The 12,320-nt window shown below is 44.5% G+C and overlaps 1 protein-coding gene across 1 annotated transcript in view; it reads left to right on the forward strand.

The window, feature by feature from the left end:
* Window positions 1–12,320, forward strand: part of LOC132834399 (dynein axonemal heavy chain 8-like) — a 1,143,262-nt gene that overhangs the window by 434,325 nt on the left and 696,617 nt on the right. The window contains exon 21 of the mRNA XM_060853284.1: window positions 8,888–9,029. Coding sequence (XP_060709267.1) covers window positions 8,888–9,029 — 142 coding nt within the window. The remainder of the gene's footprint in view (window positions 1–8,887; window positions 9,030–12,320) is intronic.

Genomic DNA, 12,320 nt, shown 5'->3' on the forward strand with positions numbered 1-12,320 from the left:
TCCCTGGTTGCAGAGTCAGTTTTTTTTCTATGACTGACCAGTTTTGCTTTTCATCCTATGTTGTAGCTTCAGCAAGTTACTACCTCATTTTTAGGTACGTTTGGTGCTGCTCTTGGCATGCTGTCCTGCAATCTTCATTAAACCAAGACTGCTACCCTGCCTTGGTGGTAATGGTAATGTGGCTGAGTACAGTTCCATTCCCTGCTGGTGGCCCACAGTGTTTCTAGGAGGACCTGTTGTCAGTTGATAAATCTGTTTGAAACCTGTCCCATTTTGCACTGTGGTAATGTCTCATAGCACATGAAGGATATTTTCAATGTGAAGACAGCACTTTATTTCCATGACAACTATGTGATGGTCATTCATATCAGTGTTGTCATGGGGAGATGTATTTGCATTAAATAGATTAATGAGATTGTTTTCAAAGATGTTTTTCCTACTTGTTGGATCTTCACCACCCACCATAGACCAGTCTAAAAGCTGTGTCCATTAGGTCTCATACAGCTCAGTTGATAGTGGCACTGCAAAGCCACTTTTGGTGAAGTTGAGACCTTCATTATTTTATTTTTATTTTTTATCATTTTTGGCTTAGATCTGTGAACTGAAAGCCAGAAGTGACCTTTGGACTTTGAGCAGCAGCTTATTTTCGACAAAAGGAGAACAAACAAATTGATACTTGTTTATGCAGCCAGACCTGAAGTTATTTGACGATTCACTGTTTTTCAAAGCACTCGACAGACATTTCACTTCCGGAGATGTGTTATGTTCAAACAGATGACAGATGTTTGGACATTGACTCGTGACAATCAGGAGAAAGTGAGGACTGCAGATGCTGGAGATCAGAGTTGAGAGTGTGATGCTGGAAAAGCACAACAGGTCAGGTAACATCCAAGCAGGAGGAGAATCGACATTTCGAGCATCAGCTCTTCATCAGGAATCCTGATGAAGGACTTATGCCTGAAACATCAATTTCCTACTCCTCGGATGCTGCCTGACCTGCTGTGCTTTTCCAGCACCACATTGTTGACAATCAGCCTAATAAAAAGAATGAAAAACGAAGAAAGGGAAACCAGTGTTTGAACTGGTTTCTGAATTGGGTTTAAGTTGGAAGGATTGTGGCAGCAAAAGCTACAGGACAGATTGCTCCCTTGTTAACCTCTTACTATCAATTTACTGAAAGTTCGGAGAATAGAATCTTGGTTATATGTATTAAGTGAATATTCCTCAGAGCCTACTGGAGTTTATTTGCATGCTGTGGTATTTTCAGAAACCAAGTAAGAATAAATCTCATGCACGTGTGATGTTATGGATCATGCAGTCTGCTTAGGTGAATGCCTAGTTGCATCTCATATTTAATTTCTTTTGATTTATCCCTTAACTGTGTCTCTCTGTCTTTGTGTGAGTAGAGATTGTTGTAATTTTACAGCAGCACAAATACAGGAACAGGGAAACTGATTTGATTTGGCTGTTGGTCTTTATATGGTAACAGCAATGGTCATCGAAGTTCAGCCATCTAGAGTACATTCTGTGCCATTGCCATCCTTAGCGTTTCCTCCAAATGTTGTTTAACATGGTTCATATGCTGAGAGAGAGTGGTACATAGTATACAACAAGTTTACTGCCCATGTTTGAGTAATTCTATGACTTTCATGGAATCTGAAGTCAATGTTGAGAATTCCCAGGGTAGCACCCTCCCAATGTTATATCATTGTGCTGTCATCTCTGCTGGGACTGTCCTGTTTATGGGACAAGGTAAAACCAGGGATAATGATGGAACATATAAGACACAATTCAATAAGTATGACTATTGTAGTGATTGTAATGAGGTTTGCCGGTTGAATTTCATAGAACATGAGTTCCCTCATTAGGCTGGTAAGCTTGCCCAATCAGGGAGCTCTTGCTGACAGATATAAACAAGAGTATTTGCCAGTCGTCCTGAGAGCTGGATGGTGGGTAGGCCATTCTGAACACTGTCGGCCTGAGAAGGGGTAATCAGGACGGGCTGGCCTAGAGGTGGTCAAAAGGTGTGTCAGAGCAGCCGAGAGCCAGAAGGCGCGTAGGGGCGGGCTGGGATCTGGAAGACTTGTGGGCTACCCTGCACGCTGTTGTCCCAGGGAAGGGACCGGGCTGTCCTAGAGGTGGCCGGAAGGTGTGCCAGGATAGCCCACTGGCCGGATGGTGCATCGGGGTGGGTGAGAGCCCAATGGTACGTAGGGGCAGACCGAGAGCCAGAAGGCAGGTAGCCGTCCTCAGCGCTGTCACCCCGGGCAGGTACCAGGGTGGGCTGCCCCAGAAGGGTCGAAAGGTGCTGAGGGTGGTTATTGAGGCCGGAACATGAGTAGACCATCCTGACCGCTGTCACCCCAGGCGGGTACCAGGGCGGGCTGTCCTAGAGGTGGTCAAAAGATGGGTCAGGGCGGACTGAGAATTGGAGGGAGCATGGGGTGGACCGAGAGCTGGAAGGTGGGTAGGGGCAGGCTGTCTTAGAGTGGATGGAAGGTGGGAGGGATGGGGGCTTGCTGGGTCGGTATTGTATGCACTTTTTTTACGTAAGTGTGGAGAGATAACCAACCTCCCCTACCTTATCTCTCTGATTATCTACCACTGATTAAGGATAGTCAACATGGTTTTATGTGTGGGAAATCACAAATTTGATTGAGTTTTTTAAAGAAGTAACAAAGAGGATTGTTGAGGGCAGAGCAGTGGACGTGATCTACATGGACTTCAGTCAGGCGTTTGACAAGTAAAGATCCTCATGGTAGACTAGTTAGCAAGATTAGATCTCATGGAATACAAGGAGAACTAGCCATTTGGGTACAAAACTGACTTGGAAGGTAAAAGACAGGGTGATCATGGAGTGCTGCTTTTCAGGCTAGAGGCCTGTGACCAATGGTTTGCCAAAAGGACTAGTGCTGGGCCCACTGCTTTTTGTCATTAATTTAAATGATTTGGATGTGAACATAGAAGGTATAGTTAATATGTTTGCAGATGACACCAAAATTGGAGGTGCAGTGTACAACGAAGAAGGTTACCTCAGAGTACAACATGATCTTGATCAGGTGGGCCAATGGGCTGAGGAATGGCAGATGGAGTTTAATTTAGATAAATGCAAGTTGTAGCATTTTGGAAAGGCAGATCACAGCAGGACTTATACACTCCGTGGTAAGGTCCTGGAGAGTGTTGCTGAACAAAGAGACCTTGGAGTGCAGATTCATAGTTCCTTAGAAGTAGAGTCACAGATAGATAGGATAGTGAAGATGGCATTTGGTATGCTTTCCTTTATTGGTCAGAGTATTGAGTACAGGAGTTGGGAGGTCATATTGTGGCTGTACAGGACATTGGTTAGGCCACTTTTGGAATATTGCATCCAATTCTGGTCTCCTTCCTATCGGAAGGATGTTGTGAAATTTGAAAGGGTTCAGAAAAGATATACTAGGGTTGGAGGATTTGAACTATAGGGAGAGGTTGAATAGGCTGGAGCTGTTTTCCCTGCAGCGTCAGAGGCTGAGGGATGACTGCATAGAGGTTTATAAAATCATGAGGGGCCTGGATAGGATAGTCTTTTCCCTGGAGTGGAGGAGTCCAGAAGTAGAGGGCATAGGTTTAGGATAAGGGGGGAAAAGATATAAAAGAGACCTAAGGAGCAACATTTTCATGCAGAGGGTGGTACGTCTATGGAATGAGCTATCAGAATAAGTGGTGGAAACTGGTACAATTGCAACATTTAAGAGGCATTTGGATAGTTATATGAATAGGAAGGGTTTGGAGGGATATGGGTCAGGTGCTGGCAGGTGGAACTAGATTGCGTTGGGATACCTGGTCGGCATGGATAAGCTGGCTTGAAGGGCCTGTTTCAGTGCTGTACATCTCTATGACTCTCTGACTCTATAACTAACTCTGTGCTGGCTGGGCCATAGTCAGTGTTACTGCTACTTTTGGTTTCTGCTTTTTTTGAGGCAAGGGGGAGTGGGAACTGATTCCTGAACTGGCTGAATTATTATTTTTTTTTGTCCTTGCACAGGTGCACACACTCTCACTGATCCAGCACTCAAGTCAGGGGAAAGCACCTGAGTCGTCCAGTGACAAAGCAGTGCCCTTTGCATCAAAGGGCAATGCTGCGTGATCAAACAGTGAAGGGGAGGGCAGGGATTAAATCAACATTTTCTGGTTTTTTTTCTTTTTTTTTCCACTCACACTACCGCCCTAACTGCGGTAGTGCTTATTTTTTTCCCCAGCACCCATGGTATGTGTGTGGGCAGGTGTTTGACACAGTGAAAGACGCAAAGTGTACAAATCTTTATTCAATTTCCACCACCTGGAAAATAGGAAAACACCCGAGTGGCCTGTGACAAGCAGTGCTCTTCACATCAAAGAATCTTCTGTTTATTTTTCTTTCACTCATGTTTATTTTTTAATTTTTTTAAAAATAAACCCCCACACTACCGCCTAACTGCGGTAGTGCTTATTTTTTCCCCAGCACCCATGGTGTGTATGTGCAAGTGTGAGACGCAGTGAGAGACACAAAATGCACAAATCTTTATTTAATTTCCACCACCAGGAAGAAAGGAAACAACCGAGTTGCCTAAAACAAGCAGTGCCCTTCAGGTCAAAGGGCAATGCTGTGTGATCAAAACAGTGAAGGGAAGGACATGGACTAAATCAAAATAGAGTTGGAGGGGGAAATGATGCACTCCACTCCCTGCGGCACCCACCTCTCCCTAAACAACTCGAGGGTGTTGGTGGACACCGCGTGCTCCCTCCCCAAGGACACCCGGGCTCTAACATAACCACGGAAGAGGGGCAGACAGTCGGCCCTCACGACCCCCCTCCACGGCCCGCTGCCTGGACCTGTTTATAGCCAGTTTGGCCAGGCCCAGGAGCAGACCCACGAGGAGGTCTTCAAACCTGCCCTCCCTCCTCCGTACCGGGTGCCCGAAGATCAGGAGCGTGGGACTGAAGTGCAACCAAAAGCAGGGGAGGAGGTTTTTGAGGAAGTCAAAGAGGGAGTGCAAATGCCCACACCCAATTTACACATGGTCCACGGACTCCACAGCACCACAGAACAAGCAGTTGTGAACCACCACAATCTGCGATTGCAGGGGACTGCCGCATGCAGCACCCTCCACCCCAGATCCCCGAGAGAAAGGGGGAGGAATCCCACGTAGAAAGCCCTCCACTGGGGATCCCCACTGCCCGGTGGCAAATGGGCGCGCCAAGGCGTGTCTGGACGGTGGATGAGGGAGAAGAGGTGGACGGTGTGCAGCAGCAGTCTATACAGGGCCTGCCTCTTTACATCCATGAAAGAAACAAAATTAAAATTCTGGAGGCGGCTCAGGTTGTGGGGCACAGGCTCCCGTGGGAAGTACGGGACCTTGGGGCCAATGTGAAATTCCGTCCAGGCTGGGGTGACCGCGGACGGGATCCCACCGCACACCTGAGCGTCCTCCAACTGGTGCACTACGTCGAGTCCGAGCACCGCCGTTTTAAGGCGTCGGATGGTGGTGGCCACGTACCGGACGTCTACTGCTGCCCTGCTCGCTATGTCTTGCGGCACCGGCCAGCCCAGGCCCCTGGCACCCAGCACGTCTCCGACCCTGATCGCCCTCGCCGCCACAGCCCTCCCCTTCGACAGCCACTCGAACCCACGAGCATGGTGGTGCGGATTCTTGAGCAATGGCTCCCTGACGACAGCCGCTACTCCTGCCGGAGGGTAGACGCGGCGCGATTCGACCATGTTCCAGACAGTGATCAGCTCCTGGTAAAAGACAGGCAGCATCTTGAGGGCAACTGGCTGAATTATATAGCCAGTTTGTTAAATGGTATTCTTTTTTTATTGAGGACTACCCAGTCAATGAGTTTCAGGTGTAATTCAACCCTCATTCGCGAACTATTGTTTCATTGGCTGGGTGCAGCCTGTTTGTTATTCTTTTCTCTTTTACTTAGAGAAAAGGACTATGTTGATTTTGTGGCAGGGCTTAGCCCTTGCATTCCGGTTTTCTGTTTTGTTGAATGTATTTTCACTTTTTGTTTGGTGTTTGGACTGAACCCTTGTGAGAAAATGTATTTTTCCAGATGAACTATTCCTCTTTGGGTAAGCCTGGTCCTTTGTTGGTGACTGGGCCTCTGTAAAGGCTGAACGTGTGTGTGTGCGTGTTGGGAGGTGAGCAATTGCTGCATCCTGGAGTGGGAATGGACCACAACCCTTTGAGTCAACTACACCTTTAAAATGTACTGTGTCCCTGAGAGTGTGCCTGGTTCTCTATTGATGGGCTAGGACTCTATGGAGATTGCACATTTGTGTGCTGTCAGGGATGCATTTGTTGTGTTCAGGAGTGGACTCTGCCCTCGGTTGCGAACTCTCCTTTGGGCAATGGACTCTGCAGTTTGGAGTGGACTCGATTTCAGACAATGCATTTTGTATACTAGAGTGGACTGTGTTCCTGGGAATCGACTCTACATTTTGAAGAGAACTGTTTATGGTAATGAACTCTATACTAGAAAGGACTCTGTTGATAATTGACTAAGTTGTTGCTTGTTGGATTTATTACCTGCACTGTCTTGTGTGTCCCTTGGGTCTGGAAGGCATTACTGTGAGATGGGGAGGCTCATTATATTGTCTCGAAAGCTGACACCCCAATAGCCGAAGGATGGGTAGGCCATCCCAATGCCAGTTGCCCTGAGAGATGGAGGGTGGGTACGCCATTTTGAGCGCTGTCATTCCAAAAAGGGATAATCAGGATGGGTGTCCTGGAGGTGGTCAGAAGGTGTGTTAGAGTGGCCGAGAGCCATAGCATGCCTTGGGGCAGGCCGATATCCAGAAGACTTGTGGACCGCTCTGCGTTCCATTGTCCTAGGGAAGGGGACGGGCTGTCCTAGAGGTGGCCAGAAGGTGTGTCAGGGCAGTCCACAGGCCGGATGGCATGTCGGTGTGGGTGAGAACCAGATGGTACGTAGGGGCAGACCGAAAGCCGAACGGAGGGTAGGCCATCCTCAGCGCTGTCACTCCCAGCAGGTACTGGCCCAGGCTGTCAGTGAGGTGGCCAGAGCTTGCGAGGGCAGTTTGAGATGCCAGAATGTGGGTAGGCTGTCCTGATCGCTGAAATCTTGGGGAGGGAGGGAATGGGGTTAGGGAAACAGGACGGGCTGTCCTAGAGTTGACTGGAAGGTGTGTCAGGGCGGACCGAGAGCTCGAAGGGATATGATCAGACCAAGAGCTGGTAAGGGTGTAGGGGCAGGCTGCCTTAGAATGCTGGAGGTGGGAGGGACTGGAGGCTTGCTGGAGGGGATCTGTACTCTATGCACTGTTTCTTATCTATTTAGATGGTCTTGTATGTATTTGTTACTGCTTCTTTTGTGATGCCTGACCTGCTGTGTTTTTCCAACACCACTCTAATCTAGACTCTGATCTCCAGCATCTGCAGTCCTCACTTTAGCCCTGCTGGGAGGGGGTTTGTATTCTATGTACTGTTTCTTATCTAATTGGACTATCTTATATGTTTTTGTTACTGTTACTGTTTTGTGATTTGAGGTTTTTGTGTCATTTGAGGTTTGTCCTCATTTCCCTGGAAACGGTTGAACGGTAGGGTTTGGAGCCTAGCTTTGCCACTTCTCTCCCTTGTAAATTGCTGTTTCTCTGAATATAGCTGTTAATATTAATTGTTTGTAAACTGTATTGTTTAATAAAATAACAAAAAAGAATGTTCACACTCAGAACCAGCTCTGAGGAAGCCAGACAATTGTAATGTACTAAGCGTGTATAAGTAAAAGGTGACTTAGTAATGAGATACCGGTCTCTATGAAGTTGTTTCAACCATGTTAGGTAGTTGCTTAACCTGAAGGACATTAGTGAACTTGATGGGTTTTTCCAACAATCAACAATGGGTTCATGGTCATCATTCGACTCTTAATTCCAGATTTTTGTTAAATTCAAATTCCAGCATCTGTGAACCAGCTCTCCAAAATCTGACATTGGCCCAAAATGTTGTGAAGGAGGACTTTGCAAGTTCGATACAAATGATTTGTCTGATTTCATTCTTCTTTTTGAGTGCTTTGGTATATTTAAATAGCTTGTGAGACCACTTCTGTCTTTGGATCTGAGGTTACATGATAATAGTTTTCCTTCCCTAAAGAACAATAGCAAATTAGATGGAATTTTACAAGAATGGTTACATGGTCATCATCAGATTTTTAAATTCAGAATTCATCATCTGCTATGGTAGCTTCTGCATTTCATTCCCCAACCCATTACTTATATTCGAGGATTACTACCATAGGAACAATACCACCACACCACCACCTTGCCTGCTATTCATACTGAATCATTTCTAGTTTGTTCAATGGAAAATCTCATCACCAAAACAATGGAATAGAAATAGAAAAATGAGAAGCATGGAATAAAGTGCTTATAGAAAGCAGAATTTGAGAAAGTGTAATTGAGATAGCTATAGGCATCAGTGGATATGTAACGAGGTTAGAAGTCAACTAAACCTATAAATAGAGATAGAAGTTAAAGATTAGAAAAAAGAAACTGGTGAAGATTAAAAATTTGAAGCAAGTTTGATTAATTTTTCCATCTCTGGGATGAGACCAGAAGATAGCAATGATACAGTCATTGATGTATCTGAAAATGAGTTGTCAGGAGATCTGCAGTAAGACTAGCATAAGAAATGCTCCATATTATGCACAAAAAGATGGGCTTGCTACTCATTGTTTTTCTTTGACTCTTGTGGGATCTTTTATATTCAACTGAAAAAGAATTATCTTTCATTAACATCTGGCAATTTCTGGTTTCATTGCATTTGTTTTTAAAGAAATGTGCTCCTAATATATGGAGTATTGTCATTTTATTGTAGTATGTTCACCTTTGGTATGCTTATGTGTTTGACAGACTTGCTGTGAAGAATGGGCAGAAGTTTTGGCCCCAAAAAGCAAATTACTTGAAAAGACTGTGGACAAACTGGTGGAAATATTTGTAGCAATCTCTGACAGCATGGTAATTCATGAAAGTGTGAAACCTGCTGAAGAACCAGGTAAATGATCTTACCGTTGCAAGGACACTGGTAATAATTGTAGAATCCCAGCAGTGCACTTCAACATAGCATCGTGATCCCTGGCCAACATTCCTATCACAGACCTGATGCAGTGCTCCAGCAGGACTCAATACAAGCTGGAAGAGCAGCATCTCATTTTCTGCTTGGAGAACCTGCAAACTTCTGGACTCAATATCAAGTTCAATAATTTCAAGACCTGAACACCACCTTCCATGTCATTTACCCCTGGCCTTGTTATTGACATGGGTTGCTTTCATCACAGCCATTCCATATTCATCTATTCAAGGTCCCTATTATAAACTTTTCTTGCTCTCTGGTTCACTATTATCCATTCCTTTGTCTGTCTGACTGCTGTTCTCTCTCCCTGGGCTCCATTTCTTCAGTATGCATGCCACCTTTTCCAACTATAATCACTTCTGAAGAAGGGTACCTGAACCCAAAACATTGATTGTGCTTTCTTTCCACAGATTTGGCCAGACTTGCTGAGTTTCTTCAACAATTTCTGTTTTTGTTTCACATTTCCAGCATCTATAGATTTTTTTTGTTGTTGATTGTAGTATATGATGTGGAGATGCCAGTGTTGGACTGGGATAAACAGACTAGAAGTCAAATAACATCAGATTATAGTCCAACAGGTATATTTAAAATCACAAACTTTTAAAGCACTGCTCTAAATTCAGAAGATGCTTTTTGTAGACTAAGAATCATGGGGTCAGAGAGGTTTGAAGCATAGAAAAAGGCCCTTTGGCCCATCAAGTCTGCATCAGTCAAAAACAACCATGAACAATTCTAATCCCATTTTCCAGCACTTGTTAAATACTGCTTTAAGTTATGAATCAAAAAGGAAGGATAACTTAGGACATACTACTAGAGGTGATTAGAAACCTGAATGCTTGTAGTATTTGTAACAAAGTAGATGAATTAACAGCACAAATCATTGTGAATGATTTGATTATGATGTGGTAGGCATCACAGAGACATGGTTGCAGGCGGTTCAGGACTGGCAGTTAAACATCTAAGGATTTATAATTTATTGAAAAGACAGGAAAGTGGGCAGAGGGGCTGGGGTTGCCTTGTTAGGTAAGAATGAGATTAAATCTATGGCACTGAATGACATAGGGTCAGATGATGTGGAGTTATGTACAGACCTCCCAGCAGTGGCCAGGGCCAGGACGCAAGATGTACCAGGCGCAAGATGTCAGAAGGGCAAGGTCACAGTGATCATTGGGCACTTCAATATGCAAATGAACTGGGCAAGTAACGTTGCCAATGGATCCAAAAAAAGGGAATTCATGGAATGCTTACAGGATGGCTTTTTGGAACAGCTTGTGATGGAGCCCACAAGGGAGCAGGCTATTCTGGAACAGCTTGTGATGAGCCAGACTTGATAAAAGATCTTAACGTAAGGGAACACTTAGGAGGCAGCAATCATAATATGGTAGATTTCAGTCTGCAGTTGGAAAGAGAGAAGGCAAAATTGGATGTAATGGTGTTACAGTTAAATAAAGGCCATTACAGGGGCATGAGAGAGGAAGTGAAGAAAATCGACTGGAAGCAGAGCCTAGTAGGAAAGACAGTAGAGCAACAATGGCAAGGGTTTCTGGGTATAATGGAGGACACTGTACAGAGGTTCACCCCAAAGAAAAGAAAGATTATCTGGGGTGGGAGGGTGGTGGATTAGCCATAGCTGACAAACAAAATCAGGAAATGTATCATAGAAAAAGAGACAGCATATAAAGTTGCCAAGAGCACTGAGAATTCAGAAGATTGGGAAGATTACAAAAACAAGCAGAGGATAACAAAGAGAGAAATAAGGAAGGAGAGGATCAAATATGAAAGTAAGCTAGCCAGTAATATTACAAATGATAGTAAAAGTTTCTTTCAATACATAAGAAACAAATGAGGCAAAAGTAGAAATTGGGTCGCTCCAAATTGATGCAGGAAGGCTAGTGATGGGAGATAAGGAAATAGTAGAAGAACTGAATAAATATTTTGTGCCAGTCTTCACAGTGGAAGGCATATCCCAACAATTAAGGAAAGTCGAGGGGCAAAGTTGAGTATGGTAGCCATAACAAAAGAGAAAGAGCTAGAAAATCTGAAAAGTCTAAAAGTTGATAAATCTCCTGGCCCTAATGGACTACATCCTAGAGTTCTGAGGGACGTGGCTGAAGAAATAGCTGAGGCATTGGTTGTAATCTTTCAAAAATCACTGGAGTCAGGGAAAGTCCCAGATAATTGGAAAATCACTGTTGTAACCCCTTGTTCAAGAAAAGATCCAGACAAAAGATGGAAAACTGTAGGCCAATTAGTCTAACCTCGATTGTAGGTAAAATTCTAGAATTTAGTAAGGGGAGGTCATGCCTGACAAACCTGTCAGAATTCTTTGAAGAAGTAACAAGTAGGTTAGCCCATAGAAACCCAGCGGATGTTAGCTACCTAGATTTCCAAAACGCCTTTGATAAGGTGCCTCACAGGAGGCTGCTGAGTAAGGTGAGGCCCCATGGTCTTCAAGGTGAGCCATGGAATGGATTGACTGTCTGTCAGGAGGCAGAGAGTTGGGACAAAAGCTTCTTTTTCAGAATGGCAGCTAGTGATGTCCTGCAAGGTTCAGTGTTGGGGCCGAATCTGTTCACTTATATGTTAATGATCTGGATGAAGGGACTGGGGGCATTCTGGCAAAATTTGCCGATGATACAATATTAGGCAGGCTGGTAGTTCTGAGGAAGTGAGGAAGCTGCAGAAAGGTTTAGGAGAGTGTCTAAGAAATGGCTGATGAAATTCAATGTGAGCAAATGCGAGGTCTTTCACTTTGGTAAAAAGAATACAGTCATGGACTATTTTTTTAAAATTCATTAAGCCAAAGTACAAAGGGATCTGGGAGTACTAGTCCAGGGACATTGCGGGTAAGTGGTACTGAAGTGCCGATCAGCCTTCATTGAATGGAAGAGTGGACTCAATAGAACAAATGGCCTTACTTCCACTCTTCTGTCTTATGGTCTTATTTGCTCCCAGTCAACTCTGGCCAAATCATACATGATCTTATTAAAATCAGACCTCCCAAACCCCTGCCCACCAATGCCCAGATTTAACTTTGATTCCAGGCCAATCCTGGATCTTTTCCATAACAGTCTTAAATCTAATCGTAATAACGCTGACTATACAATTCTACCCCTCTGATACTTCACTTAATTTTGTGACTTCATTACTTCAAATTAAATTCAGGACTATGCTCTTTCCTAGGGCCTTCTGCATACTGGCTTAAAAAGTTTT

Source organism: Hemiscyllium ocellatum, chromosome 3, assembly GCF_020745735.1.
Source record: "Hemiscyllium ocellatum isolate sHemOce1 chromosome 3, sHemOce1.pat.X.cur, whole genome shotgun sequence".
Classification (NCBI taxonomy): Eukaryota; Metazoa; Chordata; class Chondrichthyes; order Orectolobiformes; family Hemiscylliidae; genus Hemiscyllium; species Hemiscyllium ocellatum.